The sequence below is a fragment of the Lepisosteus platostomus genome, chromosome 8 (genome assembly GCF_059453375.1).
Source record: "Lepisosteus platostomus isolate fLepPlt1 chromosome 8, fLepPlt1.hap1, whole genome shotgun sequence".
Lineage (NCBI taxonomy): Eukaryota > Metazoa > Chordata > Actinopteri > Semionotiformes > Lepisosteidae > Lepisosteus > Lepisosteus platostomus.
Window position 1 is genome coordinate 31,343,976 of NC_142618.1, and position 21,064 is coordinate 31,365,039.

The 21,064-nt window shown below is 39.2% G+C and overlaps 1 protein-coding gene across 1 annotated transcript; it reads right to left on the reverse strand.

Moving 5' to 3' along the window:
- Window positions 1–1,043: 1,043 nt before the first annotated feature.
- chpf2 (chondroitin polymerizing factor 2) lies at window positions 1,044–20,584 on the reverse strand. The gene is made up of 4 exons (XM_088643127.1): window positions 18,580–20,584; window positions 9,696–10,260; window positions 5,759–5,941; window positions 1,044–2,654 (listed from the first exon to the last, which is right to left on the reverse strand). Exons 1-4 carry the CDS (start codon window positions 18,855–18,857, stop codon window positions 1,383–1,385), a joined length of 2,298 nt encoding a protein of 765 aa, XP_088499253.1. The 5' UTR covers window positions 18,858–20,584; the 3' UTR covers window positions 1,044–1,382.
- Between the last annotated feature and the right edge of the window lie 480 nt (window positions 20,585–21,064).

Sequence of the window (21,064 nt, forward strand, 5' to 3'; positions counted from 1 at the left end):
AAAGAAAGTTTGTAGGTTCCCTGCACTACGAACCCCCTCTCTCTTCATGTGGGTCCCAGCCTCCTCGTCCTACAGCTAGCACGTTGGCCCTCAGGCAAGCAGGCTGAGCCAAATCTTACTATGAATAAAACAGCCAAGGACTTTGCAATACATTGAATTCTTGGGTGCTTATTCGTTGTTAACATTTGTTAATCAAAATAGTATGGTTCTAGCTATTTATTGCAAGTTGTTAGCCATTTTGAATATATACAGTACATATAGTGTTAGTTATCTAAATAAAAACTTTTACACAACCCGTGTGGAAATGTATACTATTCTTGAGGCTCACTGATGGGGATATACAGGCCCCACTATGGCCTGCACTCACTCAGTGATACCGCAGTGATACCGCAGCATTATTCAGAGGAATTTTGTGTAACTGACCATCAACATTTAACAACAAACATATGAACAACTTGCTGTATATCTTATAGCTGCTTAAGACATTCCATTACCATTGCATGTTAGGTGCATAGACTGAGTTCAAGAGACAACTGTTTCGTCAAGATTTTTTTACCCTGTGAGCAGATCCAGTCCTTAATTCTAATTATTTTGTCTTTCCAAGGAATTCCACCGAGCTGCAGCATACTGATTAATTTTCTTTTAGCCACTGGCATTGACAAGCTGAGCAAAGTCTTAAAAACAAGTTGTTTATTTATTTGGCTGACATGTTTGTACAAAGTGACATGCATTTAAAACTTGAACATATGGGCACTGTTATTTATCTGAGTGAGAGAGGCTTGAATGACCTCCCCGTTATTAGTCCAGAGCCCTAACCACTACTGCCAACACCGTTTAATACTTTTGTTTTTCTAATTCAAATTCCTATTTACTAAAAGAAAAGTGGTCAAATCCCATTTGTTTGGATGAACCCACTGTGTCAGTCTAACACAGAGAAAAAAATATTTTAGGATTAATTTAAAATGCCAACCATGTTACCACTAAATTGCTCAAAAGGAAACCGTAGTACACAAAGGGAAACATAAAAAGATCCAAGTTGTGAATTGTTCAGTTCCATGTGTTTTTATTAAGTTTATTCCATCTGTACATCTATAAAATCAAGAGTCAAATGTAAGGAAAAAAAACATATTGAACCAACCTCTGTTGTTTTCAAAGTTAAACCGCACAGAAACTTTCTGCGGTTTGTTTTTTCCTCTATGAACTCCTTCTAGGGAGACAGAAGACGAACACTGTCTCACAGTTTCTTCAACTCAAAATTCAGAAGCATGGCAAGTTAATTAACTTGATTATTTAGGAGTTAACCTTATAAAAAGGCTCATTACCTACTCTGATCCTCCAGTCAGTCATTTTCTGTTTCCCAGTCAGAGACAGACCCATAGGCATCAAGTACTGTTGGCCTGTTCCTGTTCAAAGAGAGCCATGGCCAGGTGAGAGCGGGAGGCCAGCCCCTCCAGGTTGCTCAGCACGCACCGGTGATAGATGTCTTCACTGAAGCGGGGGTTGCAAACACGGCGCACGTACTTCTGCACCAGTGCGGGCTCAACAGCACGGAAGACGTGCAGGCTTGAGTAACGCACAAAGATCTCGTACACATCCATGCTCTCCAGCATCTCGTCATTGTCCAGGATGTCGGCTGCCATCTTGGTGCGGGCAGCCATGTAATCTGCATTGTAGAAGCAGGCTTCCTCGAAGACGTGCCGGTCGAAGCGCCCATCCTTCAGGGAATCAGCAGCAAAAGAGGACGCGGAAGAGGGCTGCTGATCACGGTACACGATGGCTGGGCTGTACTCCTGGAAGTGGATGGGGAAGAACACTTGCCAATTGCTGATGGCATTCATGCGGCAGCGGTTTAGGAAGTCAGCGTTGACCTCAGTCCACACGCTAGCCAGGAAGAAAAGGGTATCCACGGGGTGTTTCTTCGAGATGATGTCCATCAGCTTGACCTGGGAGGGCACCTCTGTCTTCACACTGATCCAGGGGATCTTGACGTCAGCATACCGCTTCTCCACCTCTCCAATCATGGACTTGATCCCCGCAAAGATGTCAGCCTGGCTGACCCTCTGGGCATCAAAGGGGTCATAGATGAAGAGGAAGGTGAGCAGCACATTGTCATGTGTGTCCAAAGCGTTCATCACATACATGTCCAGGAAGTTGCTCACATAGTCCTGCTCTCGGGCGGTGACAGGCAGGATGACTTGCACGCGTGTGGCTTCAGTCACATAGGGCATGGGGATGATCTCAATGGAGCTCAGGGGCCGCAGCAGCTCCACGCGCTTGGCGATCACCTGGCTGTGGCCCTTCTGGGTGAAGGCCTCCAGTGCCAGGTCCAAGGTATACTCCATGCCTCGCGTGGGGTCGAAACGCCGGTATCCGTTCAGCAAGCGGTGTTTGCGGAAGCGCACAAGAGGCTGGTAGCGCTCGTTCAGCTGCTCCACTGCCGTCTCCAAGACTGCGCTGACGTCTGCCCGGTCCACCCCCTGCAGCTCGCACTTGGGCGACCCGTCGATACACGAGTAGATGTGCTCCTCAGTGAAGTAGTCCCAGTTTATGACTTCAAAGCGCGTCTTGGGGTTGAAGGGGGGGTTGATCCCAATGGGCCATGTGGCACCAGCCTTTCCCTCTGGTGTCAGCTCACTCAGGTTGTTGATCTGGACCTGCCGAAAGAGAGAGCAGTTTAAAACACAGGCATGATTGGTTTAGCATGGTAATCCACCTCTGGCTGCCTTTAATCCACTGTGCCCCATGTGTTGCTCAGTTAAAATGTCTGCTTCCTAACAGCAATTTGTTTATTAGCAACATAGTAGGATGTAGGCAAATAAATGTAATATTTTCTTTCAGATTGGATAAAGAGGCTGATATTTGAATGATACTCTTTAGGGACTTCTTTCTTAGTTTAAATATAACCTGCATAAGAACGTGGGAATCTTCTGGGTTTTGGGCTGTCTTCTGTGTCACTATGTGTTTCTAAGTGTTATTTAGTTATAGTTATAGTTATAGTTTATAGAATTTGAAGTAATTCACCATTGCCTTCAGTAATAAAGTCAAAGACAGTTTAACTAATGCCTAATGAAACTTCACAAGTGTAAGCATGCACAACCTAATCTTCATCAGAATCTACATTAATATGCTATACTGCTGAGAAAGTGTACAATGTAACAAGCACAATCCCTGTTGTTTCAAATTTGGTTTAGAGCTTGTCGATGTGGCACACAAAGATCTGAATGTCATGAACACACGTGCCAGGCTCTTTAATGATATGGTCTGACCAATCTTTCTAAGGAACCTTGAGAGTCATTCACAAAATGTACTCTGAAAAGTGCAAAGGCACCATCCTTGTGTTAGTGAGGTTGCTGAGTATCCTGATGGTGGTTTTTTTCCTTGCCTTTTGCAGCCTGTTGAAAACTACTTAAAAATTACTAAAAGCCCCTTTGTAAGCCCTGAAAGCTTCTAACATAAAATACTTAATTTTACTGTGTGGTTTGTTTATTTTTCTACTAACATCTTGTAAAGCTTCATCTGTGAATTGTAGAAATCACAGTTGTATGGAATTAACAGAGCAGAGTGAGCAGAAGGAGGTTTTTTTTACAGCACTATTACAATTACTTATATTGTAAGGCGTTATATTACAGTAATAGTGTATAAGACTATTGAAAGTGGCCACCAAGCACAGTGACTGTCCAGCTCTGCACAAAGAGTTCTGTTGTTGTACCTTCAGCTCATTTGTGGAGTCTGCCAAGACCAGAATCTTTCTGTTCAAGTCTTTCAGTTCTATTTACTTCTTAATCAGCTATTTCCCAAATCCCTATTTTATTGAAGTGCAGTACATATCACAGAAGTAAAGAACTAGACTTCTTTCATTAATTTTGAACTGCTTTGGTGCCAGTTATATATAAAAATTTACTTAATGCATATTAGCTTTTGGAGAAAATATTTTTTTTTGTAACACCCACCTACCAGACATCAGCTGCCAAGTCATACACCTTGCTCAATCTCACACTTCTGACTGCTCCTTTTAGGCATAATATCCTGTCAGCTCAAAGGGCATAAGAACCCACAAATCAACAATTCTGTACTACAGTAGAGGAACTAATGCTAAACAATACTTAGTACAAAATCTGGGAAGTGATCTCAGTACTGATGTCATGCAGAACAAACACTAGCACTGTGAGGAGAAGGGACTGTAAGTGTTAAGTTCACGTACAACTATTAAGCATTAGAAGAAAAAAACTCCATATACTGTATGTTTATGTGTTGCTTGTTTATATAGTTGTGTAATTTATCATTAAAAAATATGGTATACGTTTGTGGCTGATAATTACTCTATTACCTATTTCCTGACTTTATGGGATGAAATAATTAATTTTAATCTTTATTATTTGCAAGCTGGTGTCAGAATCTGAGAGTTGTCTAATTGAAATTTAGTCATTTAAGCCCCCCTCCTAATTTGTAAAACATATATTTATATTATTCACTAATTAAAATCAAATTAACCATAAGTGGCTGTTTTTGCTTTCAACGGTGGAATACTTCCCTATCCCTTCAGACCATTGAACTGGGAGCCTGGGCAAGGAGGAAGCACTTATTTATCTGTAGAGCAGAGCTTGTAGTCATTCCAAACGGAAACACAGAGAGCTCTGTGCATCTCAAGATGACCCTGGTGACTGAATGAAATTAGGTTTTCATTGTGGATAGTTTAATACTCCTTGTTTTAAAAGGAGCTGTAATAGTAATAGCCAGCAGCCATATCACCCTGCAACTCACAACTGGCAACCCACTGAAGCTAAGCAGGTGTGAGCCTGGTCAGTACCTGGATGGAGACCTCCAAGGAAAAACTAAGGTTGCTGCTGGAAGAGGTGTTAGTGGGGCCAGTAGGGGGCGCTCAACCTGCGGACCATGTGGGTCCTAATGCCCCAGTATGGTGATGGGGAAACTATACTGTAAACAGGTGTCGTCCTTCGGGTGAGATGTAAAACCGAGGTCCTGACTCTCTGTGGTCATTTAAAAAACCAGGGCGTTTCTCGAAAAGAGTAGGGGTGTAACCCAATTTCCCATTGGCCCTTACCAATCATGGTCTCCTAATATTCCCCATCTATGAATTGACTTCATTACTCTGCTCCTCCCCACTGTGGCTGCTATGGCGCACTATGGCTGCCGTCGCATCATCCAGGTGGATGCTGCACATTGGTGGTGGTGGAGGGGAGTCCCCATTACCTGTAAAGTGGAGTGTCCAGCTAAAGCTAAATACACAAAACAAGTCAGAAGATGGAAATGATTTTCACGGGGATCAGCACTGTAAAATTTTAAAGGAACGAGAATTAGACACAAGATTGTGTTTTCTCTCTTCTCTTTTCAGCATGGAATAAACCTATTACTTGTTCCTTTGCAGACTACGCATGCTGACGCAGCTACCCACCTGTAAAATTATAATGTTCCCTTCAAGTACAGAGATGGCGGCAATCTCAGATCTCTCCAGATTTTTGAAAATATCAGAAAACAAAGATTTACTAAGATAAACTATATTTCAAAAGGATCCCCAACGCATTGCACACTCTTGACAATATTGTACCTTGGACATGATGGCATTAAGCCACAGATCACTAGGTCTAACCCACTATTATCTAAAAAGTTCCTTATAAGTTGCTTAGCCCTTCTTCAGAGATCATTTTAAGCCATTAAATGTATTTGCTAGACTTAGTACACAGAACGATGAATGAAGAGGAGAGCTGCCACGCAAAGCAGAGAGAGAAAGAGTGCCGACCTGCAGCTGCTGTATCTGCAGGTAGGTCATGTCCAGCTCTATCTGGCTGAAGCGCTTGTGAAGACGGTACATGAGGCCTGGCTCCGACACAGGATGCACGGTGAAGGCGTTTTTAAACTCCGGGCTCTCCTCGCGCTCCGGGTCAGCATTCTTCCCCAGTTCAAAGTAGCGGTACTGCATCTCCTGCAGAACAACACAGAGGGAGCACATCACAGCTTGAGAAAGGCTTCCCGGCGAAACTCTGCTCACCCAAAAAGAAACTGTTCTTCGTAACGGGTATTAAACCAGGTTTGTGAAGCTGTCCTCAAAGATCCATAATTCAGAATAAGTCAATTACATTCTACTTAATTTACAGCAGCTGGAAGTTCACACTTAAAAAGGATACCAGCCTATTACCTGAGCAGTATGTTCATTTTAGCTCCATAATTCTGACATTGCTGATAGGCTAGTAGTGTCAGCCGCCTACTTCTGTGAATACATATGTAATGCAGTACTAAAAATGGCATCACTCTTGTGAAATGTCAGTTTTGCACACATCACCATCCTGTTTCTAATATGAAACCTCCTCCATAACATTTCAGATATGCTGCTTGACCTGCTGAACATACAAAACAGTAAACAATAAATAGACTCCAGTCTTCATTTAAAAAGAGTCTTCTGCATTAAAAAAAAAAAAATTCTCTCTGCAGATAAATTTTGTCCAAACTCAGCAAGAATACAGAACACAACATGTTTAATTCAGATCGCATGGACCTGGTATTTGTCAAGAAGATTACATCTGACAGATCTTCTTTTTACAGATACATTTAATCAGGAAGTGAGTTTGCAACGTCAAATTATTCTTGTCCTCCAGCTGTTTATCCTTGAGAGGGAAGATACAGTGCAGGTGCACATTGCTACACCTACCCATACACCCTCATCGGAAAGCTGACAACTTTGAATTCTATTTATTCTTTTTTTTCTGAGAGCCCTGCCTCTGACACACAGTGTAAATGCAAGTTGACACCTCTGAATCACAAGAAAGGGTGTTATTATTAGTGCATTTAAATCCACAAAGCCAAGCTGTGGTTTCCAAACTTCTGTCATTTGTGCTTAATCTAACTATCAAGAGAGCAGCAAGATCAAGAACTAGATCTTTCAAAAACATAAGAAAGGTTACAACTGAGAGGAGGCCATTAGGCCCATCTAACTTGTTCAGTAGTGAGTAGGAGTTTACAAATCAATATATATTAACTGTATGTAAGAGATTACGCACATAGAATTAACATAGAAGTTGTTACAGTAAGTATTATTGGGAGGGAGTAAATTACATTTTCTCATTTTCTTTTTTTTAAACAGACCTGAACAACATCCTACAATTTTTAACCTTTCTTTTATTCTCATTTTAAAATCTTGACATGTCTTGATATGTGGTTTGATGCACACAAATGTCATTTTCTGCATACATTGTTACTGAAATGCTGTGGAGGAAAAAGTCAGTTCTGGGTATTTTATCAAATCAAAAACAAATATTAATCTTCCTGTGACCTCTTTGTAAAACAGATACTTAATGAGCAAACCTTTATCAGCTCAGCCATGACAATGAATTTCTTAACATTTTGATATGGTTCTCATAACACAAAATATGAGAACATTTTCATGGTAATACGTAAATCAACAGAAACCAGTAAGACAGTGTTCTGTAATCAAATAAAAAAAAAGAAAATCCAGTATTTGCAATCACATACAAGCTCTTGAGTTACAAAGAGGTACAGTTGAAGCCGTGAGCTCAATGCAGGGCTGTTGGCGCTGAGAAGAGGTGAGGTCACATCCTTTCACTCTGCTCAATGACATGTGTGTGTGGCCTCATTGTCTGCCTTTTTCTGCACAGGAAAGCATCACAACCGCAGTTACAATATTAAGCAGAGCACTGTGGGCCATCAGGGAGTTTCCTAGAGAGCTTATTAATCTGTACTACTTCAATCATTACGTCTTCAAATGTCTACATGAAGATATGGTGAATTTTTCATATTACTAGTTTTATCAGCCTTTGTTTCCAAGCTTCTTTAAAATGTGAATTCATTCTTTTCCAGAAGGCGGAACAAACACCACCCAGCAAACAAGCAGCTGAAGGCTTTTTGTTTTACCTCAGGAAGCTGCGAGACAAAGCTTTTTATCAAATTGTATTAGCATAGAAGGAAAAGAAGTGTTTCAAGTACTAAAATACCGTAACACAAGTTAATAAATCTCCAGAGCCCAGTGTACTTTACCAACTGCACTTAAGGAAATTGACATAACTCTTCCACCAGTCATTGAAGACAATGGTAGTACCTACTGTATGTACTGTACTTGAAAATTGCTATTGTATTGTTTAACCATAAGGGCAACAAAACTGTCCCAAGTATGTATAGACCCAGACTGATACATCTCCAATAATTTACATAGAAAATGAAAAATATAAAATTTCTGGTCAGTTCAATATATATAATTAATAATATAATTATTATAGAATAATTTATAATATATAATTTTTCTAATAAGCTACCGTTACCTTTTGCTTTTTCTGCTCCAGACTTAGTTTACTGCAAAGTATTCATCTAGCACTACTGCAGTAATGCCAATTAAAGAAAGTGATGTTATAGTAAAGGATTTGAAAAGCCTCTTTGAGTGATGCCCAGAACTGATCTGAATTGTACTCGTATTCACCTGCAGAATTGAGCACTGATAACATGCATGAGCAAAATGTATTCTTAACTATAACAGAGACCATCATCAACACCTCTGAATGTGTTAAACCAGTATTTACAAATTAAATTGAACTTGATTGTAAAACACACACACACAAACCTGAAAACCTGGTTTAAAACACTTCAGTTAACCCACATTCTCTTAAAATGTAAAACTGGCAGGAGAGAAGAATGGTAAAGTGTTAACCTTTGTCACCAGATCAGCGTCCAACTCCAGCTGAGCTAACATATGGATTTGAAAGCAGTTTTCTAGCAGCCAGGGAGCTGAAGGAATTCCAACCCAATCCCCCACCATTTTAACTCTCTCTCTCTTTTCAGAAATTGTCTGTTTCAAATAATCACTTTAGGGTCTCTCAATCAGTTGTCATCCATTACATTCATTTAAAATAATTTAAATACTGTGGTAATTTAAAAAACGTCCAAGTCTGGCCAACAATCTATGGAGACAAGAGTAACTGAAGTAAAAAAAAAAAAAACAGCCCCAGCAGAATGTAGATACACGAGTATGAGCAGTTCTGAAAATAATTTTCATTTAAGTGACCAGAGTGTTCATCCACATTCTCTAGCAGCAAATTAGCCATTTAGGCAGTTTTATAGCCTGAGCTTATTTTGTTTTTAATATGGGCCTGAGCTTTGGGACAACTCTGAAAACAGTGACCATTTCATAATCACCGAGAGCACAATAAAAAGTAATTATGTGGGAGACAACTGGCTGGAGGTTTACAACCACCCATGTCCTGAAACAAAAAGCAGTATGTAAAGACAATAAATTAAAAGGCCTCGGGAAAAGGCCCCTATATCCAGCGTAAATCACTTGTTCCCCAGGTTTCTCCTCAGAATCTTGTAAAACTGCATCACTGTTTCTGTGGAAGTGGGACCTTGTTAGTTCATTACCGAAGGTGACTGAAAACACAATGTTTATTGTAGTCTTCTAAATGTAGATCCCAAAATACCACCTCACTTGGTTGAAGACAGGCTCGGTTTTCCTATAAATCCCTACAATGAACGGGAGCATGTGGGAGGATGCTGATTGGGAATATGGACCAAAACCCACATTGTTCAACCCAGCTTTCTTTCATAGAACACCTGGAAGATATCTTTGGATCACCTCACTACCATACTGACCAAATGGCCTTCTCTTGTTTCTAACCTTTCCGACGAAGACGGACATTGAAAGAGATAACGGGAGGGAACGGGACTGTTCGGTGTACCTGGTGCACCTCCACACAGCTGAGCCCCAGGTAGTCGATGATGCAGCGGCCCAGCCACTCGTCAGGCCGCACACTCAGGATGTCGTTGCGGCAGGTGTCCAGGTGGGGCTGGAGGCGGGACAGCACGCTGCGGGACAGCAGGTAGCCATATCCGCCGTGGCAGTACCGCGCACGCTCCTCCCCACCAATGAACTCCTCGGCCCGGCCCATGTACAGGTCCTGCCCGGCACTCAAGTGCCCCACCAGCTCGTTCAGCCGCTCGGCCTGGGTGTAGGTGTCATCCTGGGCCAGGTAGAACCAGTCGTAGTCGGCACCGAAATGCTGGTGCAGGTGCCGCACCGTCTCGTACATCAGCCAGACAGGCCGGTCGTCACCGTGAGCGACCACCGCCATGCCGTGGGGCAGCTTGGGGCTGCGCAGGCCCGTGAAGAAGAAGGTGCGGTGGAAGTGATGCGCCACCGTGCGGTTCACTGCCACTGCCAGCGTGTTCAGAGTAGCGCGTGAGGTCAGGATGCCCACCAGGAGGCGCTCTCGAATCCCCAGCTCCGTGTGAATGTACCTCGTTCTGAAGAAGGGGGGGGGGGGGGGATATAAAACATTAAAACATTAAAACAAAAACATTTAAACTGAGCACTTTTCACTTTAATATGACTACACTCCCCCTCATTTCTCAATCTGAAGCAACCAGGACATTCCAAGCCTGCAAGGAACACCAACTAATGAAACACAACTAAACCTCTCAAGGCAGTGAAGCAGGCAAAGTAATATTGAGGATTATGATCTCTGAGGAACTCTAGAGACCAACAAGAAAGAGTCTAAAATGAAAAGCTAACTGCCATAAAATATTGGAGACTCACCATAAATAATATATATACATAGGGCCATAATGACCTCCATTCACTTTTTTTTCTGACGCTAACAGGATTAACACAACCACATTCTGTCATTTCCTCCCAGCAGAAAAAAAAGCTTCTATTTTTATGATACAAATAAAAACCAAACTGGAAATTTGTCATCCTATTGCTTTGAATGCACATCAGTCCCCGTAATCACACAGTAGAGCTTTGTCAAAATGATCATGTTTCAAATACTCCCTTTAGAAAAAAACAACAGAAAAAATGCAGAACCAAGCTTTAGAAGAGAATATGTGTGTGGGCTTACTGCTATAATGAAAATCTACAAATGTTTCTTTGTTATGTTTGTGAGCTGAGGTAACTATCAAAATGATCTCACTGAATTTAATTTCAGTCTTAGGTTTCTACAAACCATACTTTGAGCTTCTAAACTACAGCTGGGTCACAAGTTAACCATTGCATTCATGAGCATACACATTAAAAGTTTAGTTGCTTTTTGTTCAAATTTACTGAGTGAGATTTAGTATTTCTTTCCCTTCAAAACATTTGGAGACTTCAAAAACCTTTTCCTTGCTCAATGTACTGACCAGGTTTCTCTGCCATATCCAGTTTCAACATAGCTTGTCATACAACTAAATGTACAATGAGATTTTCCAGAATGGTTTAAACCAGAGGGAAAAACCCTTTCTTCAAATAAATATTCTATAAATGACATGTCATATGTTTCTCATATAGCGACACAATCTAGACTTTGACTTCTCCATTTCCATTAAAAAAACTGTCATTTAACCCAAAAACAAGTGGGTTTATAAAGTAAAATGTAAGCTCTGTACCACAATAGCCCACAAGAGATGTTAAACTCTTCCTCATCTACCATGCCCACTACCATACAATGGATGCATTAATGAGACAAAATTAATTTTCACAAAATTGTCCTGATATATGTTTTGACAGTAAACAGTTTAAAAAGTGTACAATGTACACTTTCTCGTGCAGTGTATTGAAAATACTTATCTAACAGGACACTTTACTTCTTTGACTTGAGTTGATTTTTTTAAACATCTTTAAAGATGTATACATAATACGTAAGATTATTTTTTATGCAGTAGCTGGCAAATAGGGCCTGCAGGAAGTTTGAACAGGATTCCCAATAAATAAAACATCTTAGAGCATGAGGTATATCCTTATCTGAACTCAGTAATTTCATTCAGCGTCTGTACTACAACTCCGTAGAATCCATCAGTATTCGACGAACTGAAAATGTTTATTTTTGAAAATGTGTATATATAAGATGTGTATTGTTTAACTACAGTATATGCAGAAAACATTCCTTCAAATTCCCAATTTAAGTAAAAGCATCAGCACTTAACAAAACTAAACAAGTTGGGTGCTCCAATTTCCTCCCACAGTCCAAAAACTTTGTATTTGCTTAAGGGAATTCTGGCTTTGGGGATGAGTTTGTGCGTGTCTGTGTCTGTGTGTCAGTCCTGGACTGGTGTCCCGTCCAGAACGTACCCTGTCTTGTGCCTGCTGCTTGCCGGGACCGGCTCTGGCTCTCCCCTGTGACCCTAAATTTGAAGAAGCGATTAGAAAATGGACGGATACTGCCATCACAAATAGCGAAAGACTAAAAAGACTAAGGAATTAAAAAATATAGAATACAAAAAATCTTGATTATCTGAGCAAATAATCAGTTCAGTTATGCAACTGAAAACTCCAAATGAAAAGCGTATGGCTGAGGCTAAAGGATCAATAATGCTCGAGCTGGCTATCTCTGAAAGAATCACTCACAAGCAGACAGTAGCTGCAGCCGTCTGCATTTCTATTTTAGTGTCAATATTGTGAGGCAGCATCTAAGTTCTGGTCTGTGTTTAAAAAGCAGTCATTCTAAATGCATTTTATACTGCACACTACATGGAAATTCTGTCTTAAAGTATTAGTACAAAGAGAAGATTAAGTATAAAACAGACCAAAATGGCAAGACATGCATATAGAGTCTGTATGCTGACTGAAGATCCAAAAGAATTCACTGAACACGTGGAAAAATACACACAGCTCTACTGCTCCCTGATATAATAAATCCCTAACTGGAAACTTCCCCTAGGAGTTCCTCCAGAATTAATGTGGATTCCAAATGTTACAAATCAATGAAGAACGTAGCCATAGGTGAGAAAAGCCAATGGGAAGAAAAACATACAGTATCAATGAAATATTACTTCAAATTTAGGGATCAAACCCCAAAACATTCCGAATTATTTTTATTAAAAAAACAGGCAACTAGCTTCAGCATGTACTTCTACATACATCAAAAGTCTACATACAAAAATCAGATTTTGAGCTTTGCAGAACCGCACAAGTGAATAGGTCCAGTGAGTGAACACTGTAAATAAAGCCAGCTGTTGTTCCTGAAGAATACTTAATTTACAACCCAACTAACACAACATAGCCCCTCAATGGAATGCTTGGTACGGACCCTTGAATGTTAATGTTGCTTCTGCATCACTGTTCAGTGTTTTCAGTGTTTCCAAACTACCATAAGTCACTCTTTCACTGCAATAGGCAGGTGCATGATATAAAAATAGCAAAGCTTACTGCTACATTTGTCATCAGGCCCTATAATTCCACTCTGAAACTATTCAAGTTTCATAGTTCACCTCAATATTAATTTGATTAATGAGCAAGATGTTTTTGGTACACAAGGTAAATTATGTTGATGACAGATACAGTGCCTTGCAAAAGTATTCAGACCCTTGACCAATTCTCTCATTTTACTTAATTAAAAATCCTAAGGTACACTGAAATTTTGTTCTCTGTGATTTTTATATTTCAAAGCACTGAAACTCAAAATTAATTGTTTTAATGTGACATTGTTTTATGTTAGAAAATCTTCTTTAAAAAATAAAAAATGAAATATGCGGTTTGCATAAGTAATCAATCCCTGTGTTGCGGAAGCTCTAAGTTTACACTGGTGAAAAACAATTGCCCTAACAAAGACACAATTGCCTTACAATTGGCCTCTATCTATGAATCATTAAAATAACTGCCACATTTTCTGGATAAAAAACCCACAGTTAAGGGCTCATTATTCAGGTTGTGAATCTGAAGGACCTCTGTGAAAATGAAGATTTTTTATAGTTATTTCTCTTACATGTAACTGAAAGAACAGTAAAAACATATTTTAGATAGACTGGATATATTGTAGATAGACTGGAAGAACAGTGCTTTATGCAAATACTGCAGCAACTGCAGTATTCTGTAAGGAAGGACAAGACACCCTAGTGCGTTGTGCTACATTTTTTATTTAAAGATGTTTTATGTGTTTAGACAATTTGAAATGTGAAGTTTTGACTTGCCTCTTGACATGCAATGAACCTTAGTCCCCATCATCAGATAGTAAAAACCAATTTTGACAGAAACGAAGAAAGAATTAATACCCCGAACAGTACTTGTATCTTGAACAAGAGTACTGTGCTGTCTCCTACTCAGAAAAATGAAGGCACAAGATTAATTTGCACATTTAGCAAGAAGAACAATATAGTAATCTCTGTCACAGGAGCCAGTTGCTAATGGGTTTTAATTTATAATGTGGTAGCAATCATTTTGCTTTATAATGAAATCTGTAAAACAGAACAAGCAAGATCTATATCCTAATATTCATACAGGAAGAAGAAGACATTTTTGTTATTTTTATAGAAATTAAAATCTTTTATGGATTTCAATTTTTTATTTTTATGGAAGTAAAAATAACTTTAGTACTTGGCCTTTTTTGGAACCAAATTAAAAGGTAACACAAACATCGGCATTCTCACGATTCAACAAAGATGCTAACCCTTCAGAGAACTGGGAAAGCCAAGTTTCATTCTGGACAAGTATACAAGTGTCTCCTTTAGTGCTATACTGGAGCTCAGCTCTTGTGTTATTTGTTTCTAGCAGATGTGGCAGAGTCAACTGTTACAATTTAATGCTATACTCCAGGATTACGAGCAATTCCTAAGGCTTGAGCAAAAGAGGATGTGAAACATGAAAGGCAGGAGGACTTCTTCTGACAAATTGTGTGTCATTTTGAAGTCAACGGTTATTACAACACTGGACCTTGAAAGTAATGTGGTTGTTTTACTTGTGAAAATATGCAGCAGGACTATGTCTTACTAATTCTTGGTTATCTACATGCAAGAACCACAAAGATTCCTTATTAAGATAAAACGGAACTAAAGCACGACATATTTAACAGTTCACTTGTGAAAACCTGAAAAAAAGTGGTGAAGGCCTACAGTGCAAATGATTTTAATGAGAAGTAGACATACTATATGCAGAGCTGCAAACAGCAGTGATGAGTGACCATAGCAGGCTGATGACATTTACAACTCTGTGAAGATCTGTGTGTTCAACAGTCTGTGGAAGATAAATAGTGTAATACAGGCAAACTACCCATTGCTTAACTCTGAGTGGCTCCTAGAAGCCATTTTTTATGTAACTCCTTGCCTCAAACATCCCTGATAGACAACCATGACAAGGTTATGTGTGCAAAGTTTGGCTTTATTGACCATTAAGAAAATAAGCTGTTTTTTTTACAAATCCTACCCAAAACCAATCAGCTTCTTGAACTTTATCTACAGTAGGTTGTAAGGTCCTGGATTAGTCCATCACCCAAGTTTCTCTGCTACAAGAAGATTCAAGGACGACTTTTTAAAATTAGTTCAAATTGGAAAAGACGTCCTTGAACCTAATACAGATAATCTGGAAAACAGAAAATCTCATAGAGATTTCTTGGGGTCCTGGCACAAAGTAATTATTACAAATATTACAAAGTATTTATTTGTAATATTACAAAGTAATATTTGTACATAAAGCAAGATACATTTTTTTGCTTCTATTACTTGAGGAAGTTTTAGAAGGAATATTAAAATATTTATACACCCGTATCAGAATGCAACAAACCTAAATAATTAATTACATAGACAGAGCTGGGTAATAATGGATTACATAAACAGGCAGCAACTCATCAACCTGATAACCAATACGCATCATGACACAAACTGTAGTACAGTTTGGTTCTGTACTTAAACTGATGGACCTGCAAAATTATATAAAGTGGGACTTCACTATAATGAACTTCCTACAACTTACAAGACAGCATTAATGCTTTGTTACACCATTGCACAACTGTATTGCAAAGTATGTAACCAGTGACCTTTATTTTTGTGCTGCATCAACTTCATATTGGCTTCTACAATCGTGTTACAATGTGCAATTGTCTGTCCAATAAGAAGGATTTTAGACATTTGGATTTTAGGTGGAATAAATATAAGATAAGATATAACTTTATTGTTTGTCCAAAAGGGTGGAAATTTGTCTTTGGCATCACTATGCAAAACTACAAAAAGACCAATAACACAACATAAATGAAACACACATTAAAAACAAACAATAGTCTTAGACATGCAGCAATACATACTGTATACACACATCTCGCTCTGCCCATAGTACACTACCATTACACACAATCCGAAAGCTCCATACAGGAAACAGTCACTTAGCAGCCTTTAATATACCACTTACACAGGGAACAGAGGATTTCTTGTACACATTTTTCCTAGCCACAAGGTTTTTAAAATGCCTCCCCAAGGGCAGCAGTTGGAAATGGGAATGAAGAGGGGGGGAGGGGCCATTAACAATAAACTGAGCTTTCTTTTGAACTGCAATATAATACAGCTCTTATTAGCACACATTAACAACACTTCAAAGTATTAAGGCCAAGGTATAATATAACTCTGCATTTAAGAGAAGATTAGAATATTGCTCACCAGCCTGAGGGAAAAAGAGTATAGTTTTAGGTTTTCATTACCACTGTACTCTTAATGCTAAACCAGCTGGACAGAACTAACACAGTTTCTCACAGGTCTAGATTCCAATTAATATAAAGAGACCTTGATAACCTGTAGGCACACCAATCCTCCAGAATAAGAACATTCCAGGTCTACAGACATAAAAGATTATTTGAAAGAGTGTGTGATGAGAGAAGATGTATTTGTTAGTAAATCTGTACATTTTAGAAACACTGGGAGCCAATGCAGAGACACTCACAGATTTTAGATTTTGTTTTTGCTGAAATTTGTGCTACCGAATTCTAAACATACTGCAATTTGTTAAAGGTTTATTTATGGGCGCTTTGAAAAAATATATAATACAGCAGTCTATTCAAGAAAGTCCAAAAGCATGATTTAGCTTGTCTGTATCCATTTGGGAAAGACAAGACGAGACACAAGCGGTACTACAGAGACACTTTAGTAACATTAAAAATACACTCAAAATTAGGGTCAAAACAACACTTTTTGTTTCTTTACATCTGTGCTATGCTAGATCTCTGTTAATGAACATTATGAAAACGGATCAGTAACAAAGCTCATACATGGAACATTTCCAGCATTACCTTAGTCAGATAACATTCTGTTGTATTTTGGGACCCTCAACATTTGCGATTCCAAATTATATCAAATCCACTTACTTTATATAAATCACCTGTTAAGCTTATCAGAGTTAAACTGTTTCAGGTTATTAGAAATTGATGATTTAATTGGGTGAGTGACAGCAAGTTTGGGCAAGATGACAGCTCTGACCTGAACTACATTCCCCAGAAAGCTGTGGGGAATGTCCTCCTACTTTCTGTCACCTGCCCAACTGGGAGAAAGCAACTGGTCATGTGAAACCAGGAAGTTGAAGCTTCCAAAAGAGAGAACAACAGGAGCTGTGTGGAACCAAGTCTGTTTGATGGGTATTTTGAGAGGAGTCTCAGAAAGAGACTTAGTTTTGGAGAAGAATGCTTGAGTAATGTATCAGCGAGGGACTTTGTGTGAAGCATCTTAATTGCCTGGTGACTATTAGAGATAAAAGTTGAAGTTGTTTAGCTCAAAGAGGATTTTATTTAATTGTGTGTGTTGGTGTCGTTTTCCTGCTCTGCAAAATAAATGATTGATTATTGTTGCATTTGTGTCTGTAAATTATGTAAAATAGCCTATTTAAAAGGGGTTTATGGCCACCCGTTAAAGCCTGCTGGATAGCAATTCTCCAAGGGCAACCCTAAAGTCTCCTGGTATACATTTAAGCCATAGCATAGATACATAGGATTTAGCAATCAAGCATTGAGAACTTGAAATTATGTTTATGAATGCAGAATACTTACACCTACTGATCTATGAGCCTGTATGATGGTCACAGCCTAACAGTATAATGTGTTCAAAGACAAAGCAATGGGTGTGTTGTTTAGAATGTCTTGTGCAAGACTGCAAGAAGGCATCTTCGGTAACTCAAGTAGCTAAGAGGACTGACACAGGTAATGTGTAGAATGATGGAGATGTTTGGGAGCTTAGAATTATCATACAATTACATCATACATTCTTAGCTTGTTTTTTACTAGATTAACCCTTTAAGTAACCTCATCAGTATTATGCACACAGATAGTCAGCAGCAATGCTGGAGTTTATTCTAGGGAGCTGCAAGTAATAATACCATTTTTCAACCACTGGACCATGCAACCTGCTTCTTGTTACGCACTGTCATTAGTACTGCTGCACACTCCCAGCTAGAATAGGAATCCTAACGTGCTTGAACACGAGTTCTCTACCAAAGCCATTTCACAATTAAAAAGGTAAGCAGGCATCATTCAATTGATTATAATTTTTGGATTTTCTACAAACCTATCTTGAAACCCATTACTGTGAATACAAAGGATTTTTAAAACTTTACTGAGCTATTGTTGCTGAGCACTGGGAGTCAGTATGAGCAGAAATGTGTGTTGAACTCCAAAGGAGTATCTATCAGGGAGTACTGGAATCTACTGTACATGCTGCAGGTTTAAATGAACATGTGAATAATTCATCCATTCATTATTAACCGCTTCTTTCAATTAAGAGCTGAGGGTGAGCCAGAGCCTATCCCAGCAAGCAATGGGCACAAGGCAGAGTAGACCCCTGACAAGACACCTGTCACACATGAAAAAATAAAATAGAAATTGTGAAATGCCACCACCTCACCTGAGGACTTTCTTATGAGGTTTGTTGGGGTCTTTGTGGTACGGCACAATGCGTGGCTGGAAGTCTTCATTTCCAGCTTCGGCCCCGTTGCTGCCTTTGGGGTTCCCTCTCTGGCTACCAGGAAACAGCCCACCGATTCTCATTTCTTCTCCACAAGGCTCGTCTGCATCGCCCTGGCTCCAGGACACCATGAGCAGGCTCAGGCTGCAGCCCAGGGAAAGCCCCAGGATCAAAGGTAGCGCAGGCCTGAATAAGGCAAGTAAGGAGGACAGACGCATGGCACACGCAGAGAAGGCTCCGAGATTGAGAGCAAACAAAAAAAAAGTAATAAAAAAAGCCCTTTTGATGTTTTCAAATAAGGGTGCTCATTAGAAAAGTCATTTAAAATAGGGAAAAAAATGAAAAATGGCAGAGGTTGACGCAATTTTTAAATATTAAAAAACTCATTTCAAGTAACAACGGTTTGTTCAGCTTCAGTCAGAACATATCTTATTGTTTTGTAGCTGTTGTTTTTGTTTCTTGTTCCATCAAAACTCGTTTATTTTGCTGGTTTTTATTAAAGACAACCGTCAGTTTCAGAGTCTTAACTTGAAGCCAGCGCACAGTCGTTCTCAGATCCAGAATTTGTTCTGGAATAATGTCGAGGAAAAACAAGTTATTTGACTTCAATTATAAAACAAATCAAGTTTATTAAGTCTTTTGCTTACACTGTATGATGTTTCGACATCTAAGTAAAAGAAACCGTTGCCTTGGGCACATTCTTACTGCCAAGAAGAAACTGCAGGAAACTGCCAAGAAGAACTGAACGCAGATGTTTGGATCTAAGATTGAAAAAGTTTCATCTTAGTTTTATTTTCTTACTTTCTAGCAAAATCTTCGATCATGTATTATTAACACGCGAATGCAAATAGCAATTTGCCTTCCGAATTGAAAAAAAAACTAATTTTCATAAGCGCACTAACGATTTTATGACTCAACAACACTGTAGGGTTAACTAAATACATAAAATAGCGAGGACTACAGCATCGTTTTGTGACATGTTACAATGTCAATATAAACTACGGAAATAAACAGTGTCATTTGTTTTCAAGAAACGTCGACTATCGTTATCAGTATGTGATGCACACAAGTTCCCAACATCCGCCGTTATAATAAAATGACTAGTCCAGAATGTATCCAATTACCGTTGAGCACCACCGATCATTTTTATTTTGCGGTTATAACCTGTCCACTCTAACACAAATGGATATTTCGCAGAACACAACGAGTTTAACGTGTCTGCAGTAAAGCGTCTATCCATACATACAATCATTATCACCGAGAACAAAATGATTGTACATTTGCCAATAAACGATACATACGCCGTATATAAAACTAATCTTTTTCAGGACGATAAGCAAGAGTTATACTGTTCAAGTCCAACTTATTTGCATTATATTACTTAACGAAGTCAAATAGTCAGCAACTGACAAACGAAATGCGGGAAATTGACACAGTAGCGAAATGGAAAAAAATCTTCAGTGACGACAAATATTAAATGGCATTAAACTCCTAAAAATGGCGTGCAAAGCGTTCAAAATCCCCGTAGAAAATGATACTTAAACCAGCTTTTCCGATATCCCTTAATTTTGTGTTATTGTTTAATTAATAATCCCAGCGACGAGCAGTTTCTCATCTTCCTGCCTTGGGAACGATGGTTTTCAACTAAATCCAGTATTTGGTGGATGAGACATTTTTTCCACCTTTACGCTGCTCCCCTCGATTGTCTATAGAAATCCCCTGCAGAGCTGAGCTCTGTTGAAGCCACCTCACAAGACTGACAGCCTCGTACGCTGGCCGGGTATGTCTCTCTCCCTCACATACTTTCTCCAACAGTGTATTTTACATATGACAATAAATCCCTTTTTTGCACTTCCTCCCTGAAACCAAATCTACAAATCAGACACTTGCACGGCCTCTTAATACAGAAAAAAACGTGCAGTTAAAGACCCGGAGGAAACAAGCTGCACAGAGAAATCGGTTCCACTATGAGTAGTACATCTGCCAAACCTTTCTTTAAAAGTCTTTCGATTCTGAAACTGTTTAAATCACACAGAACTTCGTTGTTAGCATTTGTAATAAAGGAATAAAGGCATTAAAGTGGTGAAACCTTGTTAATTTCATTAACATAGTTTCTAACTGGAGTTCTTGAAGCATACTGAAAATATGTAAGTAAACAGATATTTACGTTTTCATGTTCGTTATTTGTAGATTTCTTTTCAAACGTTTTGCTGTAGGTCAGGGGAAAATACCCCTATTCAATACGCACCAACATCTCCGCCAAAGTTGGTGTCAGAGCAGGGTATGAATGAGTTGTGAGAATGTGCTTGAGAGGTTTTCCTTTGTCTCTGCAGTCTTCCTGGATAGCATATAGAACTGTTGACCCTGTTGTTAACCCTGGCTGTATATAACACAAACGTGCATTATAATTCTCCTAATGCAGGTA